At 35.9% G+C, this 20,818-nt stretch overlaps 1 protein-coding gene across 1 annotated transcript in view; it reads right to left on the bottom strand.

Moving 5' to 3' along the window:
- The window catches only part of LOC129263594 (MAM and LDL-receptor class A domain-containing protein 1-like), a 65,555-nt gene that overhangs the window by 25,530 nt on the left and 19,207 nt on the right, over nucleotides 1–20,818 (bottom strand). Inside the window, exons 17-30 of the mRNA XM_064100616.1 lie at nucleotides 20,175–20,328; nucleotides 19,002–19,116; nucleotides 17,852–17,936; nucleotides 16,971–17,033; nucleotides 15,994–16,137; nucleotides 13,432–13,685; nucleotides 12,775–12,859; nucleotides 11,110–11,256; nucleotides 9,664–9,827; nucleotides 8,592–8,787; nucleotides 7,987–8,077; nucleotides 6,709–7,211; nucleotides 5,951–6,160; nucleotides 772–1,049 (exon numbers count right to left, since the gene is read on the bottom strand). Coding sequence (XP_063956686.1) covers nucleotides 772–1,049; nucleotides 5,951–6,160; nucleotides 6,709–7,211; nucleotides 7,987–8,077; nucleotides 8,592–8,787; nucleotides 9,664–9,827; nucleotides 11,110–11,256; nucleotides 12,775–12,859; nucleotides 13,432–13,685; nucleotides 15,994–16,137; nucleotides 16,971–17,033; nucleotides 17,852–17,936; nucleotides 19,002–19,116; nucleotides 20,175–20,328 — 2,489 coding nt within the window. The remainder of the gene's footprint in view (nucleotides 1–771; nucleotides 1,050–5,950; nucleotides 6,161–6,708; nucleotides 7,212–7,986; nucleotides 8,078–8,591; nucleotides 8,788–9,663; nucleotides 9,828–11,109; nucleotides 11,257–12,774; nucleotides 12,860–13,431; nucleotides 13,686–15,993; nucleotides 16,138–16,970; nucleotides 17,034–17,851; nucleotides 17,937–19,001; nucleotides 19,117–20,174; nucleotides 20,329–20,818) is intronic.

Genomic DNA, 20,818 nt, shown 5'->3' on the forward strand with positions numbered 1-20,818 from the left:
ATAAACCTATTGAGGCACGGAGGCCCCCCTCAACATTTTGTGCAATATTTTTGATGCGCAAATTGTTTTTATCATGCCAGTCGCAGACTTTTCATTTTAACATCTTGCGCATCTTTTGAGACCAAATTCATGATGCCCGGTTACACGGTTCCAAATTACGCAACATTTTGTAAGTGCAGGTCAGACATGAAATTACTAAAAAACATGATCTTGTGTCAAAGTCAAATTAAATTGTGCTTTCAACCAAAACTCATAAAAGTATGATTATGTTTAGTATTACTGGTCTAAATTAATTTATTTTTTGCATTGGTTTATGATCTTAAAAGAGTACCCAACAAGGTTAATTGAAAAAAAAACAATGAAAAACAAAAGGCCCAAAAAACAAGGAAATATATATAAGAAATTGCCAAAAAAAGAAAAGAAATTGATCTCACATCGCAATTTTGTTCATGTACACCAAAGATTAGGACATTTGGAGCTTTATTCAGGAAATTAGATTTGATGAACACATTTTGAAAGCCGAGATCTCAAGGGGTGCCTTGCAGGCTCCCCGGCAATGATCCCCCAAAATAAAATAAAATCCCCCTGGCCTACATAAGGTTAAGGTTAGGTTTAGGGTAGGGTTTAGTGTTAAATCCAGAGTGAAGTTAGTTATTTCATTAGTGTGTGTAATTTATAGCCGAGCAATTGCAAATATCATGGAACCCAAAGTGCACTTCATCCTTGACATTCTTACAAATGCTCTCAATGATGTACTATTTATATACTCACCCTATAGAAACCAACTCCTGGTTCTATACCAATGTTGACCTGAGCAACATACCAGTTATTACCCTGATCAGATCCACCTCTTTTCAAAATCATTTCTGTCTCATTCAAGTCGGTCCTCTCTATGTACACATATAAATTTCCCATGTCTGCACCAAACATGTGATAGTAGAATTCAAGACAGGTTTCCGTGTAGTCAGCAGACTCGTGTTCCAGAGGAGATAAGAGACGAGCCTTGGAGCCTGGAAGCACCATATCAGCTTCAGCATACACGTACCACCCTACAAAAAATTAAATAAATCATGACCATATTGATAATGATAATGCAAACCATGTTTTATCAGTTTATTTCCAGTTCGCCTAATGCCAATTTGTCCCATTGCCAACTCCTCTACTCCCATTTGGTCTACCATCAGTTTGTCCACTATCCACATGGTCTAATTACAAATTTGTCTACTCACTATTTTGTCTAACCAGTTGGTCCAATATTCATTTAGTCAATACACCATTTGGTCTAATTGGACTAAGTGAAAAATGAATGAAATATATATCAGACCAACTGGTCATGAGACAAAATGGTCATAGATGAAATGGTGACTAGACAAAGCAATGATTGGACCAAATGGTTTTGGATTAAATGGACAAATATTAGACGAAATGTTGATGGACAGAATGGCATTAGACTAAATATATAATGTTTTCTTGCACTAGAGTGAAGACAACCTATGACTTTGTTGGTTTCAGGCTAGAAAAATTAATAACAGAGGAACCACATCAGCTTCATTATCAAGGTAACATAATAAAGAAATCAAATCAATCAGGAAGATAGTGTTCATACAAACAAAAATTATGAGATACAAAAAAACCTTTAAAATGTGTATAAGGTTTGTAAATAAATTGTGAAGAGGGAGTCCTACTCGCTCAACTCCCCCGGAACAGTAAGTCATTGATCATCAGGTAGACTGTCATTAGTCGTAATGATATCGCGCTAGTTTGCAGTAGATATTCTCACAACATGATGATCTTGAGCTTGGCATAATATCTACATCAAAAACCTTCATGTCCAAGTTTGATTTACATAGCCAAACATAACCATAACCCTGGTCCATTTGCAATAAGAAAGTCCTCGCTCCCAAACTGAACCCTGAAATGGTAAATGGTGGTAATTTTTTCCTAATTGCTTAGAAAGCATGAATGCTTGTAAGCAAGCAACCAGAGGATCAACAGCTTAAGGTCCTCTCCAAGGACCTGTTAGTGAGGACTTATGCCTTACCAAATGGTACTACCGCACCAAGTGGGAATCAAGCCAGTGTCACCGCAGTCCAGGACCCCCGCTCTACTGACTGAGCTATTGCACGTTTTCTTACCTTGTGAAGAGAGAATCCCACTCGCTCTACTCCCCAGGACAGTAAGTCATTGATCATCAGGTAGACTGTCATTAGTTGTAATGATATCGCGCTAGTTTGCAGTAGATATTCTCACAAAATGGCAATCTTGAGCTTGGCCCAAGATTTACACAAAAAACTTTCACGATCTAGTTTGCTGTCTACATAGCCAAACGTAAACATAAACCTATATATAGTTCATGTGCAATAAGAAAGTCCCTAATCCAGTCCCTAATTCAGTCCCTACACAGCAAAAACTGTGGTGTTAACCAGTGTACATAGAGGACCACACCGGTTATTTTACACCGGTGTTAAATTTGTGGTGTTAGTTTTACACCTATAAGTGTTATTACAACACCTATGGTTGTTACATTTACACTCTTTGGTATTATGTTCAATCTCTAGGGTGTTATTTTAACACCTCAGGGTGTGGTCCTCTATTAACAACAATTGGTGTCAGTTTTAACACCACAGTTTTTACAGTGTAATTCCCTAACTGAATCCTTGTTTCTGACCTGTTTCTGAGTTTGGATCTGAACTTGGACCAGTTCCATTTGTTCCAGTCGCTTTAGTCCACAATGTCCACTGGTAATCATCAGTAAGATCTTGATTCCAGTAACAAAATGTCTTCTCAAAATTACAGTCAAGTAGGCTATTAGTAGATCCTGGCAAGGCACTTGCAGGGTTCACTAAAGGGGGAAAAATATGAGTTCAGGTTAACTGCAAGTGGAAAGTTCTTTTAACAGAAGACAATATTGTCTTTGCCACTTACATGTAATTGTCAAAACCTAATCAAGTTTCAAATTTGAAATTGCTTGGTCTTAATGCTTTCATTTTCAAACATTCATAAGTAACTTGTTCATTGTCTGATTTCCTTCAAGCCTTCATGATTTCGTTGGTGTTATTTCCTACTTCCACAATTTTAGTTATTAGCAAGGTTGGATTCCCCTTTCTGCTGATAATCAAAATTGTTTAAAAAGGCAGGATGGGCACAAAAAAAATAAAACAAAATGTATTTTTAATTCTTATATCAATTCAAAATATTTCTGTTTTTGTAATAACATTGGTACTTTATTATATTATGCCCTTCACCCTGTGATCTGTTAAGGGTAGTACATGTATGTACACATATGCAGCAATAACATTGAAGTTCAGGCATTTTGTCAATTAAATTTTATCCACCAGATTCAGTTTCTCTGATTTCTTTAACATAAAGCTAATCAGAGAACAATTTTCGATAGCTGATTACATTGACCACAATGAACAATCCAACATTAAAATCAATTCGATCATGAAAGTTCATTTGTGTTGGTTGAAAATAAGGAAAAGTTGAACTTTTGTTCTCAACACATAGAGAAAAATTTGATGCCGTCATCACTGAGGAAGATTGCAGTTAGCAGCCAAAATTTGTTGAGGTAATCCTTTAGATTTTTATTTGTGTGTTGAGAACAGAAGTTCAACTTTTCCGTATTTATATATCAATCATATAAACAATCACCAAAATTTGTGTTACAGAACCCTGTAAATAATATAATTAGTGGGCACATCATGGTCTGACTTTCGCCTCTCAAACAGAGGGTCGTGGTTTCAAATCCTAGCCATGGCGTGTTTTCCTTTAGCAAGAAATTTATCCGCTCTATGCTGCACTTGACTCTGGTGAGGTGAATGGGTACCCTGCAGGAATTTCTCCTTGAATGCATGAAAGCTGAAAGGCAGCTTGAGCTAAAGCCGGGGTAATAATAATAACAATGCGCCTCAGAATATATTGTTTCTAGATAGATTACCCTATACAAATGCCTATATGAATGCATGCAAAGGGGCTTTGTACATGGATGTTTGACATGTACATCCCAAATTCAGGCCAAATCATCTCAGATCACACACACTACAGTAATGCATATTCTGTGATGTCACTATCATGATATCCAGCAAACTAGCCCTTTTTAAATGAAGAAGGCATATAATTACCATCCAATCCAATCCAATGGTCATTTTGATACAGCACAATTTCCTTTCAGTTACAAAGCCCAGTGCACACACTACTCAGAATGGTCAGCTTAGTCCATGCAATTCATTGTCCTTTTCAGCAAAGTAGAAGTGATTTAATGGCTTTCTTGAATGATTCAACAGAGGAAGCTGTCATCACAGTAGCAATGACGTGATTCCATAGCTTTGCAGCAACCACAGGGAAGGATTTTTCACCTTCTTGTCTCTTAGAAAAGCGCTGAATAATAATAATAATATAGAGTATTTCTACAGCGCCAAATCCACATTGATTATGTGCTCAAGGCGCCAAAATATACTTGGTATACTATTATTACCCCGGCTATAGCTGAGCGGCCATATAGGCACTAAAGCATTCAAGGAATAAATCCTACCGGGTACCCATTCACCTCACCTGGGTCGAGTGCAGCACAATGTGGATAAATTTCTTGCCGAAGGAAATTACGCCATGGCTGGGATTCGAACCCACGACCCTCTGTTTCAAAGTCCGAAGACTAATCCACTGTGCCACAACGCTCCAGATTGATGAAGATAATGCAATTATTACCTTTACAAAGAAGCAAATATGTTTGAATGTTTGAAACAAACATGACTGAGTTTGAACTTACAGTTACAATTTCCGTTTAAGATGTTGAGGTCATCTACAGCAATATTGGAATATGAAGTTGAACCAAGAACTGCTACAAGGAATAACTAAAATGATAAACACAAAAAATATTAAATCACTTTTAGTGAAAAATATTTAAATAAATGTGTTGACTGTGCAATAAATCTGATGGTAAATTTCTCAGGAGGTTAGTACATTGATTTTAAATTTTATTGGTGTGTTGGTTGAGTTGGTAGACCATCTATTCTGTTCTACATTTATGTACCAACTCAAATACACTAACCAAACTACGACTACAACTGCATACGTGCGGGCTGAGTTATATTTATAAAAAAAAAGGTGTAACAACAATTATCAGCTAGTCTCCAATGGGCTAAAAATATAAATGCTTTATAAATAATATATTAATTGATAGAGCCTAGAAACTATTCCATAAAGTATATATTCTACTGCGCTTTATAGGACTCATAAAATACTTATTAATTAAATAGATGTGTTTTGAGCTTTGATTTAAAGTTGTTTACGGATGGTGATTTCCTAACTTCCGGGGGTAAGCTATTCCAGAGCTCGGGGGCTACACAAGCAAAGCTTGATCACCTAGCGTTACTTTTGTTTTGAAGGATGGAATCTGTAAAAGCAGAGGATCAGTTGAACTGCCCAAATTGTAACCATGATTACTGGTTTTATACCTCAATAATTCTGTAATTATCTCATCCTTCCCCTTCATCATACAATGACTTTACTTAATTGACTCCCTTGGGAGGCCTTTCTCTAATTTTCGCTGTATGGTTTGGGATCAAACTAACGTGATCAATCTAATTGAAATTAACTGGTACAGAAGCTTTCCTTGTCACTCCTGGGCAGTCTGTATAGTCGGGTTTGTCTCTAGTACACAAAGCTATCCATTTCTTGTCTCCATTGCGTGGTGTCCACAGACAGATTTGACTGAATTACATGAACCTATCCATAAAGACTACCAGCTCATAAAAACCCTTTCCATTGTTTCTGTTTGGGGGGAATATTCAGCGTAGAAAGATATCCTTTGGGGATAACCTTTACAGACAGGTTCCTCTTGGGAAGTCGTTCTAGACAGGTTTCACAGTATGCTAAATATCAAAACTTACATCATCAACCTGATTAAAATTAACAGGTACCGAAGCTTGCTTCCATTCGGTAGATGACTGACTTTGCTGGCCCTCCAGCATCCAAACCAGGTCCCGATTGGCTAGGTCTGAGGCTTGGGACGTATAGACCAGGAGCTGACCCATGTTCATACCGTACATCATGTACCAGAACTGAAGACATTTAACTCCAGTCAGTGACGGGGCACCAAGCATTAGGTGTGCCTGAAGACCGATGGCAGCAGGAATTAAAGAGTCGACTAAAAGGTAGTGGCCTGCATGGAACAATGTATCAATGATCATCAATATCACCACCATGTCAGCAGTACATGTAGGCATGATCTTCACTTTTAGTATTATCAATGGATAAAAGATGTTGAGAAAAATTCAGAGTAGGGTCTTGATATTGACTTCAAATATCAAATTGTTTCTTTTGGAATATCTTTGGGAAATAATTAATCAAACAGGTTTATAATTTATAAGCACTGATTCAAGTTAGTAAACAAACTTAAAGGTAAAATAAAATGAAATAATATACACATGAATAAATTTAAATAAACAGTTATCACTGAAACATCAAATTGTTAACACTATTTTTTCCTGATCATCATCTTCGTGGGAATTATAAATGAACAGCCAAATCTCAATATGGCATTCAGAATTAATAACAATTATTGAAGTAGTGATATTCCTCTATCCTGTGATATTCCTCTATCCTTATAATGAAATAAGTGCACTTATCTTTCACTAAACTTGCTACCAATATTGCAGTCATCATCATGAATGTCACCACTACCAACATTATTATAATCATCATCACTACCATCACCAACCTCCTCCTCCTCATCATTATCATTTTTCCCACCACCATCATCACAGCTACCAACACCATCACTATCATCATCATCATTTTTACCACCACTATCATCACTGCTACCAACACCATCACTATCATCATTATCATTTTTACCACCACCATCATCACTGCTACCAACACCATCACTATCATCATCATCATTTTTACCACCACTATCATCACTGCTACCAACACCATCACTATCATCATCATCATTTTTACCACCACCATCATCACTGCTACCAACACCATCACTATCATCATCATCATTTTTATCACCACCATCATCACTGCTACCAACACAATCACTATCATCATCATCATTTTTACCACCACTATCATCACTGCTACCAACACCAACACTATCACCATCATCATTTTTACCACCACCATCATCACTGCTACCAACACAATCACTATCATCATCATCATTTTTACCACCACCATCATCACTGCTACCAACACCATCACTATCACCATCATCATTTTTATCACCACCATCATCACTGCTACCAACACCATCACTATCATCATCATCATCATTTTTATCACCACCATCATCACTGCTATCAACACCATCACTATCACCATCATCATTTTTACCACCACCATCATCACTGCTACCAACACCATCACTATCATCATCATCATTTTTATCACCACCATCATCACTGCTACCAACACCATCACTATCATCATCATCATTTTTACCACCACCATCATCACTGCTACCAACACAATCACTATCATCATCATCATTTTTACCACCACAACCATCATCACTGCTACCGACACCATCACTATCACCATCATCATTTTTACCACCACCATCATCACTGCTACCAACACAATCACTATCATCATCATCATTTTTACCACCACCATCATCACTGCTACCAACACCATCACTATCACCATCATCATTTTTATCACCACCATCATCACTGCTACCAACACCATCACTATCACCATCATCATTTTTACCACCACCATTATCACTGCTACCAACACCGACACCATCATCATTTTTACCACCACCATCATCACTGCTACCAACACCATCACTATCACCATCATCATTTTTACCACCACCATCATCACTGCTACCAACACCATCACTATCATCATCATCATTTTTACCACCACCATCATCACCGCTACCAACACCGACACCATCACTATCATCATCATCTTGTAGAGGTATTACCTGCTTCTCCTAGAGTGTGGTCAACGGTTGGACCTGACTGACCAGCAGAGCCCTGCTGTGTTATCCAATCTAGATCATCTCTATCAATATTCACCCATGGACAGCTTCCACTTTCAAAATCACAATCACCTACAGATTCAGAATAGAGATTGACACCACATATTAAAGGTGATTTTGCTTCAATATAATGTTCTTGATAAAAATACACATGCATCCTCATATATGCTCATGGTCAAACTGTATGCCTTCAAAATGCCAGATAAATAATACACTATATAATGTGGCACACCAAATTTCTAACATTCTCAAATAATTAATGACCTCTCTTAATTCTGATCTTTGACCTTGCGACCTTAGCATCTAATTGGATCATCACTTACAAATGCACAAATGAAACTGGTTTAAAGTCCACCACTAAAATGGTTCTTTCGTTATTGCAAGGAATATGTTATTTGAGTTGCACTTAAATGCAATCCTTTCTGGAATGAGGAAATTTACCCTTTTTTTAGTTTACTTTAGACCGACAGCAACATGAAATATTCAGGGTCTTTTTTTCTGGGGGGGGGGTCTCAAAGTGATTTTTTTTATTCACAAAACTAGTCATTTAAAGTAATTTAAAGTAAGTTATGTGGGTTTTACTTGCCTAGACCATGGCAGACTTCATTAGAAATGGTAACATCATCAATAGCTATATCACTCATGTCTCCAGAACCCCTAATGGCTTCAAAGACAACTCTGAAAGTGAGGGCGCTAGACAGGCTGACCTCTCCCATGTACCAGTGATCACTCAGGTCTTCTGTACCCTGAGTCCACAAGGGTGTGCTTACTTCTTGGTTACCCTGGAGGAGTAAGTGATTGATGAATCATTAGGTAAGCTCATTTTTATTTCAGGAGCTTTTGCAGAAAAAAGAGCTGCTTCATTATATAAAAGGGAGTGGGGGACACTGCATGAAATTGCAACCGTAAGTCTTTCAATTGCTTGCTTGTCTGCTTCTTTTAACAGAAAAGAAATATTCTCTTGGTTTACTTTGTTTTATTATTCCTAAAACCAGCAGCCAGGATTATCTAGCCATCCATATCATGATTACTTGACCAACCTTTGCCCATTTGGTACCATAGCACACACATTATGGCAATATACATGTAGCAATTACCACTATGGCAGTACAATAGCACACACTCACAATAACACTAACATAACAATACACTCACCATAACACTAAAATAACAGACACACACACACTATGTAAATATAATCTCATTCACTCAATCAAAAACTAACATAACACACCGCCACTATGACAGTACAATAACACACACTCACACAACACTAAAAAACCACACACTCAATATGACAGTCCAAAGATACACAAACAACACTAAAATACCACACACTCACACAACATTAAAATACCACACTCTATGACAGTCCAATAACACACACACACAACACTAATATTACACACACTTACACAACATTAAAATACTACAAACTAATTATGACAGTCCAATAACATACACTCACATTACACTAAGATAACACACACTCATGGTTACAATAAAATAACACACCTCCACTATGACAGTAAAATAACACACACTCACATAATATCACACACCCCCACTATGACAGTAAAATAACACACACTCATGGTTACACTAAAATAAATAAAACAATTGCACACTCTTAATGCCGGAATAGCAAACACACTCACCTCTTTTAGACGGATGTTGAGTGTTCCCATTTCTGTCCCAAACATATGATAATAGAATGACACACAATACTCTGTCTGATCGGTATCATGAATGATCTCTCTTGATTGTAGTCTAGCTCGATCTCCCTCTAATCTCTCATAGGCACTGGCATACACATAGTGTCCTGTAGAAAGAAATAGTAAATTGCCAATAGGTCTACAGCTGATATGTCTGTTTTCTGTTTGGTATAATTGCACATGGAGTATAAGCCTACATGCTACCTAGTACATTTACCAATTTTCTTTAATTTCCAGTTAGGCTTATTCATAACTTCCAAAGAAAGCGTATTTCACTGGAAGGGAGGGACCTGTTTACTTGTAAATTCTTCTTCTTCATCCTATCTTCAACACTTTTTTCCACAATCAACAAACATTACTTGAGAAAAAACTTACGTAAATTAGGGAAAAAATATTGATTGTGCTAAAACAATGGTTTCAGACACTACCTTTTCTAGTAGTAATAATAACAATGTCAATAATGTGCACAGGCTATGAATAAATGCAATATTTTCATTTTCAAGAGTTGGGGGGAAGGCGTGTCCATTATAATTCCATAAGCATAAATTACAATATTCTGAAAATTAGGGTTGAAAATACCAAAGATCAATTTTGCACAGCCAATATTGTGAGTGTAATTTGTCTTATTTTCTTATTCACATCTATATGTAACTATGTTTGGACATACCAAATATATCATATTGAATCTTGAATATAACTTTCTACAATTCACAATGAAAATACAGTTCAAGACAAATCTAATTTAAATTCTATCGTATGCATTTGCAATCTTTAACACATGTCATATCCATATTTATTTATGTTTAGATGACCAAAATAGATTAATTTAGACATAATTATTTTTATGTAGTAAAAAAAAAATCATTTCATATCTGCCACACAATGAATGTTTTAGGACATTTTGTGTTGTGGAGGGTTGTGGCCCAGTAGATTAGTCTCTGGACTTTGAAACAGAGGGGTGTGGGTTCGAATCCCAGCCATGGCGTAATTTCCTTCAGCAAGAAATTTATCCACATTGTGCTGCACTCGACCCAGGTGAGGAGAATGGGTATCCGGTAGGATTTTTCCTTGAACGCTTTAGCGCCTATTAATATGGCGGCTCAGCTACAGCCGGGGTAATAATATGATACCAAGTATCAAAGGGCAGTTGAGTATATGCACATAGTAACTGTGCTCTATAAATGGACATATTATTATTATTATTTCGTATAATCTAGTAAAGAATTCTGATAGTGATATACAGCCACATTTTGGTGGGTTCGCCAAAACTCAAGACGTTTTAAGTGAATTATTTTCAATTTGTAATCACGCAACGCGACTTTGAAAAAAGGTTCCTTCATAAACTCATATATCTCAAAAATACAGTTAATGTCTTTGTAATAGGCTTACCAGAGCTAGTTCCGTATGTTACATCTACAGAAGGTCCTGTGTACAATGTAGGTGTTGGTCCGTTGAACCATGTCCAATCATACTCATCATCAAAGTCTTGTTTAAAAGTACAGATGTCAGGGTTTTCAAACGTGCAGGTTTCACTCACTGTAAATTGAAATACAATTTAATAGTTAAAATGATAGGAGCAATTTACCTACTAGAACAGATTATTTCACTGTGTATTGAAAAATCCATATTTTTTTATTGTTCGAAATAGACACCAGGATTGAAATACTCTGAAAATTTGTTTTGCCCAATTGATCGTGGGCCCGGCAGCCGCTGCGCAGCGCCAGAATGATGAGGCTTTATCCCCTTAATTGTTGAACGCCAAACAGGGTAGCAGCAACTCCCATCTTTTAACGTCTTTTGATCTGACGTGGCCAAGGTTTGAACCCACGACCTTCCCGTTGTGAGACAGAAGCTCTACCAACTGAGCCAAAATACCAGTTGAAAAACATTTTCAATTAGCTATATGTACTATAAGAGATGAACTGATAAGTTATTGATATGGTAAACATCAGCCCAAACTTTTTGTTCTCATTTCAAATTATGGTCAATTCAGTGGGCTGAAATTAGATTAATATCCAAAAATAGATAAATGCATTCTAAAATTAATTCTAATGTGGCTCCTTATAAAATCTAAATCAGATTAAATATTTCTTAGATGCATATGGGACCAGACACAGATTTAAGGAGTTGCTCAAAAATATTGCTTCCTCTGTCATTATTTTTCAGGGAAAAGGTGACCGACACTTTTTTTACACAAGAAAAAAAAAATCATTTTCTAACAGAAATAAAATACTTTTTTTTTTAAAGGTCACAACTAATAAAGCATGAACCTGAGATACAAGACTTAATTTGGAAGTGAAAACATCCCTCATATAAAATCATTCCAAAACCCCAGAACTAAATCTATTCATATCCAATGATAAATAGAAACTAAAATAAAGCATAAAAGATGGACATATGAAATACCTTCTTACAAGAAAAATAAAAAGATACATATTATCATTCGTATAGTATGAAGGTCAAGTCTACCCCAGGAAAATGCTGACTTGAATAAATAGATAAAAATCAAACTAGCACAGTTCTGAAAATTTCATCAAAATCGGATGTAAAATAAGTAAGTTTTGACATTTTTTACGTTTCACTTATTTTTAACAAAACAGTGATATGCACAAATAGGTGAGTCGATGAGGTCCATCACTCACTATTTCTTTTGTTTTCTATTGTTTGAATTATACAATATTTCATTTTTTATAGATTTGACAATAAGGACCAACTTGACTGAACCATATAGTATTGAACAATGCTAATTTTATATGTTCAGTGAGCAATTAGCCGTTGTATCACTTGACAATGAGGAGAAAATTAGAATATTTCATATAATAAAATACATTCAAAAGAAATAGAGAGTGGATGATGTCATAGTCTCTTCATTTGCATACCAGCCAGGATGTGCATATAAATTTTTTTCGAAATTAACCGAAGCTTTAAAATGTCATAACTTTCTTATTTTACATCCGAGTTTGACGAAATTTTCAGTGCTATGCTTGTTGGATTTTTCTCTTTTTATTCATATCAACTTTTTGTTGGGGTGGAGTTTTCCTTAAGACATCTTACTTGGGCAGTATCCAGGTTGTATATCAATGTCATCCAGAGCCATATCACTCTGTTGTCCTGACCCAGTCAGTCCTTCAAAAACAATCTAAAATAATGGGAAATATGACAAAATTTTGATTAAGGATCTCCTGTCCATACAAGATTAGTCTGTATTGGAACTCACAACAGCAGGCATATTCATTCTGGAAAACTGGGCATTCGATTATGTGGGTATTAAACCAATTTAAATGGAGACAAAACAGTAATTAGACCTAATCAATAGTAGACAAAAGCATTGAGCACATAAATACATATGAGTAGTAGAGAGACTCTCTACTACTCATCATCTCTACTCGCCGACTCAAGCCAGCATCTCCTCATCAGCTCTACTACTCAAGCTGTTCTCAACTCATCAAACTTTCCTGGTTTACAGTCCTTTTCAGGACTACTCTCAAGAAAGAATACTCTACTCTCAAATCTCCACTTTCTCGCCTATCCATTTCTTCTCTTCTTCTATCCACTGTTTCTATAACACTCCACATGGTGTACCGTAAACCACATCAGCAATTGTACATACCACCATGCAAACCTTCAAACAACACCTACATCAGTGTAATAAACTGACTAAATGGAAATTAGACCAATTTGACAGAGTGAACCCTAACCACCGACACGCACCTTGTAGTTGGCCTTAGGGGCATACTGGACCTGTGCTTCAAACCATTGATCTGCCAAAGAACCTTCTCTAGTCCACAAAGGTTGGCCTAGAGCTGTTCCCTCCTTACCGTAGACATTCAGGTCACCCATGGTGGATCCCCACATGTGATACCAGAATGTAACGCATGAGATCATGGTACTGGGGAAAAGGCGTGATTCTAGGCGATGTCTCCTATTAACAAAGAAACCCTCGGTGTATATGTATGATCCTAAAGCTGCAAGAAAGAGAAAGATAGGGGATAAAGGTCGTAGATCATCATATCACATGCTGACGAGACATGATGGAAAGCTACATAGTTACAACCACATGAATAAATCTGCATGTATTATCAGTATTTAATATGTTAATTTATATTATGATATTAAGTGTGTCTTTACGTATTGTATGCTTCATCTCATTGTAGCCACTTAACTCCAATAATGTACACCTTATATTTTTCCATTCAAATCTAGGTATGATGATAGACATTTTCATTGTTACACTCACATTCACACACACACACTCGTCTCTCTCTTGCTCATGATCTTCCCACTTTTCCTCCTCTTGCTCACTACCTCTCTTTTCATTTTTCCTCCCTTCCGTGCTACTTTCTGGTTAGTCAGAACTCATTGTTTTTATGTTGTTTGGCCGCGTGTATTTTCCATTTTGGTTTATCATCATGGAGATGCATGTCAAAATTTAATACATATGGCCCCAACATGATCAACAAGATTTCTATGTGTTTTGCTGTTTATTATGATGAATATGTAGAATTTGAGCTTTTTAGTTTGATGTTCAATGTATGCTTATGTAAATTTTTGTAAAGGGTTATGCCATTTGGCTTATAATTGTGACAAACCAGTAAATACAGAACTGTTATCATTTCAGATAGGTTAATGATGCTGCTTTCATATGTTAGAAGGCCATTTCTAAGAAGTAAGCCTGTCTGACCCATTATAAGGGACCTTCCTGAAATTCATTATGTCTGTTTTCTAGTTCCAACTCCTCTTGTGTGATCATATGAAGAGCCTGATAAGAATGATAAACAATATTGGAATGTAGGAACTTCCCTGTGTGACACCATATCTTACCATCCCTCTCCTGTGAGAGGAGTTGGAACTAGAAACCAGATATAGAAGGATGCCCTGCTCTTAATTTACCATGGCTTGAATGAAGAGATCATGAAATGAAGTCAATATGGACCAGACATGTGAAGACTCCCATGTCATGCACTCTTCCATCAAAATCTCATTCTAATGCCTGTATCACAGTTTTTCCTAATATACATTATATGCAATGCCCGGTAATCTCATGCCAAATGACAGTACGCTACCAACAATCTCATGCCTTACTTGTCTTTCAACTTGGCATCTCTAACAGAGAAGTAAATTGGGGTTGGGCATCAAAGGGTTGAATATTTTCTGACATTGCCCAATAGTGAGTTCAAAGTATAAATCCTGGCATAACCCTTGTTTTCTTAGAAAAACAAATAAATCAACCTACCCCATTAACCCTAAAAAGACTGGGGGGCTGATTCAGCCCCCCCCCCTCGACATTTTTCGCGATAAATATGTAATGCGAAAAGCTGGCGCCGCGCCGTTCCATGACTATTTTTTTTCAAGTCTTGCGCAACTTTTGAGACCAAATTTGCGACGCCCGGGTACGTGGTTCCGAAATTACGCATTGTAAGTGCATGTCGACCCGAAATTGCTCAAAAACGTGAATTTGAGTACAAATCCAATGCAAATTGTGTTTTTAGCCAAAATTCATAAATGTATCATTATTTTCAATTTTACTAATCAAACTCAATTAATTTCATCTTGTTTGTGGTCAAAATAAAGTAGGGGACGATTTCCATTGAAAAAAAATAAAAAACAAAAAGTCAAAAAACATAGAAATACATAAGAAATTTAAAAAAAAATGAAATACATAAGAAAAGAATTGTGATATTGAATTTATTTTAAAGTACATTTGATCAGAATCCCTCAAAGAGTCTGTGAATAAAAAATTAGCAGTTTAGAGGCCTTATTTAGTTAACTAGAGCAAATCTTTGATTTTACGCATAAATTAGCATAATTAATGAATTATGAGATTTTTCTGAAAATTTGATCCTACAGTCTTGGAGATTATGCCATGGGTAATACACGTGCCAATTTTCGTCACGATCGCGCAGTCGACGGCCGAGATCATAGGGGGGGCTGAATCAGCCCCCCCCCCCAGTCTTCTTAGGCATCGAAATAGCCCAGTCTATTTAGGGTTAACTGTGTGTAAATGTTCCAATAACATATCTAATACAAAAAAATCCTGAAAATAGTAAAATTCCATTTCAATTCATTATTTCTTTGTTAAACTTTCCTACCAAGATTGTATAAACTTTGCCAAGGCAGTGGTAAAAAGTATGATGAACAATATTGGAATGTAGGAACTTCCATGTGGGACACCATATCTTATCATCTCCTCTTGTGTGATCATATGATGGACCTGATAAGAATGATAAACAATACTGGAGAGTAGGAACTTCCCTGTGGAACGCCATATCTTACCATCTCCTCTTGTGTGATCATATGATGGGCCTGTGCCAGACGTTGAGGTTGAGCCCTGTCCTCTTCTCCAGTCAAAATCATCATCAGTGGACTGGACAAAGTCACATGTATCGCTTTCAAAGTCACAGCTTTGCGTCCCAGATGCTACAATGAAATAAAACAAAAGTCTGAAGGATTGTTGCAAAGTTCAAGTGTAATCAAATGTTCCCCAAATCAAATATAATAGGACATTGCAAGAGAGTTGAGAATTATGGTGGAGTAAAAATCAATTGAAGTACTTGCTTTTGATGTAAGTAATAAAAGTTTCTTGCTAAAAGTTGCTATGTCCCCATAAGTGTTGGGCATCTTAAAATTCAAAATAATTTCAAAGCAGCTTTTCTCTCCCAAATTGGTCAACCCGAGGATTAAAAGGGGAGACACACACTGAATAGGATGTCTGCTAAAAACTGGGCAGAAAGGGGATCAGATTTGAGTTGATGCACCAGAAACATGCACTCTGTATTCACATTTCAATGAACCAACCTATTTTGTTTTGTATACCAAATAAAACTTCAACATTATTTGGTGTCTTAAACTCAGCGTCCTATATCAAGGCATTCTTCAGCATTCAATTTCAACGAGTGAATTCACATTGTCATTCCATGAAGTAATTGGGTTTCAAAGTCTCGCTGAAATGCTTAGTTTGGTGACGGAGGTAATATATATGTAAAGCATATACTAGTCCAATCTATTAGGTACTAAGTAAACACAGAGTATTCTCAGTATGGTGGTACAGTTGTATAAAATCCAATAAGATGTACAGTTTTTACAACTTTGAAGCATATGATTATTATTTCAAATAGATTTCTCTTACTTAATCTTTGCAATGTGCAATATCGTTTTTTTTCATAAAAAGCCGGATAACGCAGCAAACATATAATAGTCATGTCATGATAAAGGCACCATGTCATGTGTGTTGTATATGAATGTTTACTTACGTGGTGGAGAAGTTGGAGGTGCTGGCGTTGTAGTTGGAACAACAGCTGCTTCTGGAGGATAGGCTAAAAATTTATCAAATAAAAAAACATTTGATATGATCACTGAAGGCATACACATTAGTGTGACATCACATATGAACTTAATTTCTCAGTGTCTAATGTTACTGCTCAATGCAAAGAAATATTCATGTTTCATCACTTGTTGGAAAGTATTTTATTTTATTACAGTGGATATCTGCACAATACAAATACAGATGACACAACATTTGCTCCTGCAACAATTGCTCTGGGCTTAATTTTTAAGATGTATGATTAGGATTAGGGTTGCATTAAGGTTATGTTAGGTTTAGGGTTAGGTTTATTAGGGTAGGGTCTAGTGTTAAAACCAAGGTTGAAGGTCATTTGATTAGTATGTGGTATTTAGGGTGGAGCAATTGTTGTCGGAGCAAATGCCATGGAACACAAATACATGTATGAAATGCATGTATTCATTATCAATATTTTTTTCTCTTTTTTGCTTATAAATACTGGCCATTTTCATATAAGCATTTCACTATGTTTTCTTGAGCTGCTTGATTTTAATAGGTTTGCAATAAACATCATTGGCCCCAATGACAAAATTTGGTCAATCTATCTTGATACATTCAGGGTCCTTGTGTTGTTTCAAATACTGACTTCTTCATGAAAAGGGAGATTTCACTTATTATTGATTGCGATTATTTATACACTAACTGCGTAAACGGGAAATATCATTTATTATCATATTGTATCATATGATATCATATCATATATCGATCAAATGAAGTTGGAGATATCTATGACTATCACATTGGGCTCTTATTTACACTGTTTGAGAAGATGAAGAGGGGGTTATAACTTACTATCGCACTCTCCAGGAATGAGCTGGATATCATCCAGTGCAATGTCACTCAAATCACTTGATCCAACGATTCCCCAGAACTCCATCTTATAAATGATAATCATAAGATAATAGGATTAGTGTGAATACTTTGAATGAAGGCACAAGTATAAGTTTGTGTTCATTAGCTCTGTCCATATTTAATCAAATCTGAATAGATAATAATGACAATCTTATGAAGATAATAATAGTACAGTTCTTAATAGATGCATAACACCTAGAGGTCTCTATGCATGAGGAAAGCGGGAAATGTGGTTAGAATTGTAGATTTGAAAATTCAACATTAAATTGCATTTTAAACATCAAAGAATATTAGATTGAACCTAACTTAGTACGCAAAGAGGTGGGGTTTTAATTGTACTTTGAATTTCTCATTACAAGCTGGGTAATATATTTCGTATATTCAGTGGGAGAGAATTCCTTTGTGCTTACTTCAAATTTTTTTTCAAATTTTTGTGTCCTGATTCGAATATTTATACCACAAGTTATCTTTCTTGAGAACAATATGAACTGTATAAATTGACTACCGTATCAGAAAATTTTCGTCACTTGATAAAGAGTTGCAGCGGCACTCGAAAGCTCGTAAACTTGTAAGCTAGTGAACACTTTTTACGAGAGTGATCACGAATTTCCTAGAAAGCTAGTGAACACTTTTTGCGAGAGTGATCACAAATTTCCTTGTTGACCATAGTAGATTGCAAGACAAATGAATACCCTCTAGCGATTATTTCATTCCGCAATAATGAACCTATTTAGTAATATGAACTGTTTTGCTGCTTTACTACAAAGGTGATAATTGAATACATGAATACATGCAAAATGTTATCATTACTATGCAAATTGTTAAAGTTTGTCAAATTATAGATAATCATCACATCATAAAATATTTCATTATATAAAAGATACAGAAGAGGACATTCTAAATATCTAAAGAATATTGCCGGATAGTTTAGGTGCGGTATGGTATTACGACCAAACACTATATAAAGATTGATCTATTTATTACAAAATTAAGAATTGATTACCACATTCTATATTAACAGTGGTTTTGGACCAAAAAAATAGTCCTGGTACACCATTCCTGTATGCAACAGAGAAATATTTCCAAGTACCTTGACTTTATCTTGAGCATCACTGTATTGTATCTTGCCTTGCTTCCAGACTGTATTATCATTATTTTGTTCTCCCTTGAGACTCCATACCGTCTCTTCTAAACCAGCCTCAGTTCTGTATAAGAAAAAAAGAAATGACATATTTATCCACAAATATTACACAGTGTAAAACACTTTTCTTCCACACATATACATACTATTATCACTGTCCCATGAATAAAGCAAGTCTGTTTTTTTTTCTTCAAAATTGACTCTTTTCTCAATTTGGGATATTTTCTGAGAATGCTTTACAGAATGCTGATGGAATTGGAGTTGCATCTTCACCAGCTTCTAAAATAAACACATTTCAAAAGCAAGTAACTCTACACATTTCTATATAAAACAAAGACATATTTTCTCCATCTACTTAGACACTTATTCCTCACTAAGAGTTGCTTCCTCTTGTCATTGGAGGGCAGAATACCCATTTTGGTGCTCTGATGCAGCTTTGCAAAGTGTATACAAACTTTCTCAACAGGAATTACACTGAGTGTATTGCAGCAGCTCTTCTGCATTCCAAAATGTTTTGTTTAGGCTGAAATTAAAGGATTAGCCAGGAAATGATGCTTAGTACAATTTCTACAGAGAGAAACGATTCATACTTTTGTTGCTGAGTTATTGATTCAAGTACTCTACGAAACGCAAATCGATCATTTGGTTAAATTTTAATTCATCACAAAATGTTTTTAACCAACTGAAAAAAAAGATATGCGAAATATCAATTAATCAATGTGTAACTGAATAAATCATTATTTAATTTTTAAACATTATTACATGATCCATGGGCAAAACAAGGCAGATTAGACAATCTTTTCACCAATAATATGAGCCCTGAAATTACATCATGTAAAAGTCCAACCTAGCTGGATGAGCCTACCCAAAACTTCATAGGGTTGGTTGCAAGAAACGTATACGCATTGATGGCAAAAAGAGTTTATAATAATTTATGTTACGAGATGAAAACCCAGCAAGAACTTTGAAATTGATTGGAACACTTATGTTTTAACACCTTAAATTAACTTGTGATCAATTTGCCACTTTTATGAAAGACCAATTAATCCGTTGCGAACTGGAACCGGGTAATACCTGTACAAAGTCTATGGGAATTACAGAATTAAACGGGTTAAGACTCACTTCAGCAGTCTCAGTTCACCAATATCTTGACCATGCATCATATACCAAAACGAGAAGCAGGTATGAGTTCTGGTAACGAGGGATACAGTTGAACTGATCTTAGCAATGTCTCCTGGCCGACTGGGAAAACTACCATCAATGTAGATATAGAAGCCTGTCAGAGTATAGAAATAAACCACTAATAGTGAATGAGAAATAGAAATGTTTAACCAATATCCAATGCCAAAGCGATTTGCTACCGCGATTGAATTCTTTTCTTGAATGATATCAATATGTGAGTTTATAATATAATGATAATTACATGCAATCCACTCTTTTGATCTTGTCCTTCTCTTTTCTATTTACCATTGATCATTTCCTCTTAATGGAAATGTTCAAGACCTGGTCTTAGAAAAACAAAAAAATAAACCACTACTATCTGATAACATGGTAGTCCACAAATTTTTACGGCCCTCCTCCCTTCCCTAAGTAACTCTTTTTTCTTAACCGTACTTACACTGTACCTACATTTGATAGTGTTGTTTGACCACTCTGTGGTGGTTTAGTTGAACTACAAGATTGCTTTTTTGTCATCTCAGGTTGAATTGTACAATTTCTAGAATTTATCCCATTTTCTCTCTATTTGTACTCCACCTGTTTCTCCC

The sequence above is a fragment of the Lytechinus pictus genome, chromosome 6 (genome assembly GCF_037042905.1).
Source record: "Lytechinus pictus isolate F3 Inbred chromosome 6, Lp3.0, whole genome shotgun sequence".
NCBI lineage: Eukaryota > Metazoa > Echinodermata > Echinoidea > Temnopleuroida > Toxopneustidae > Lytechinus > Lytechinus pictus.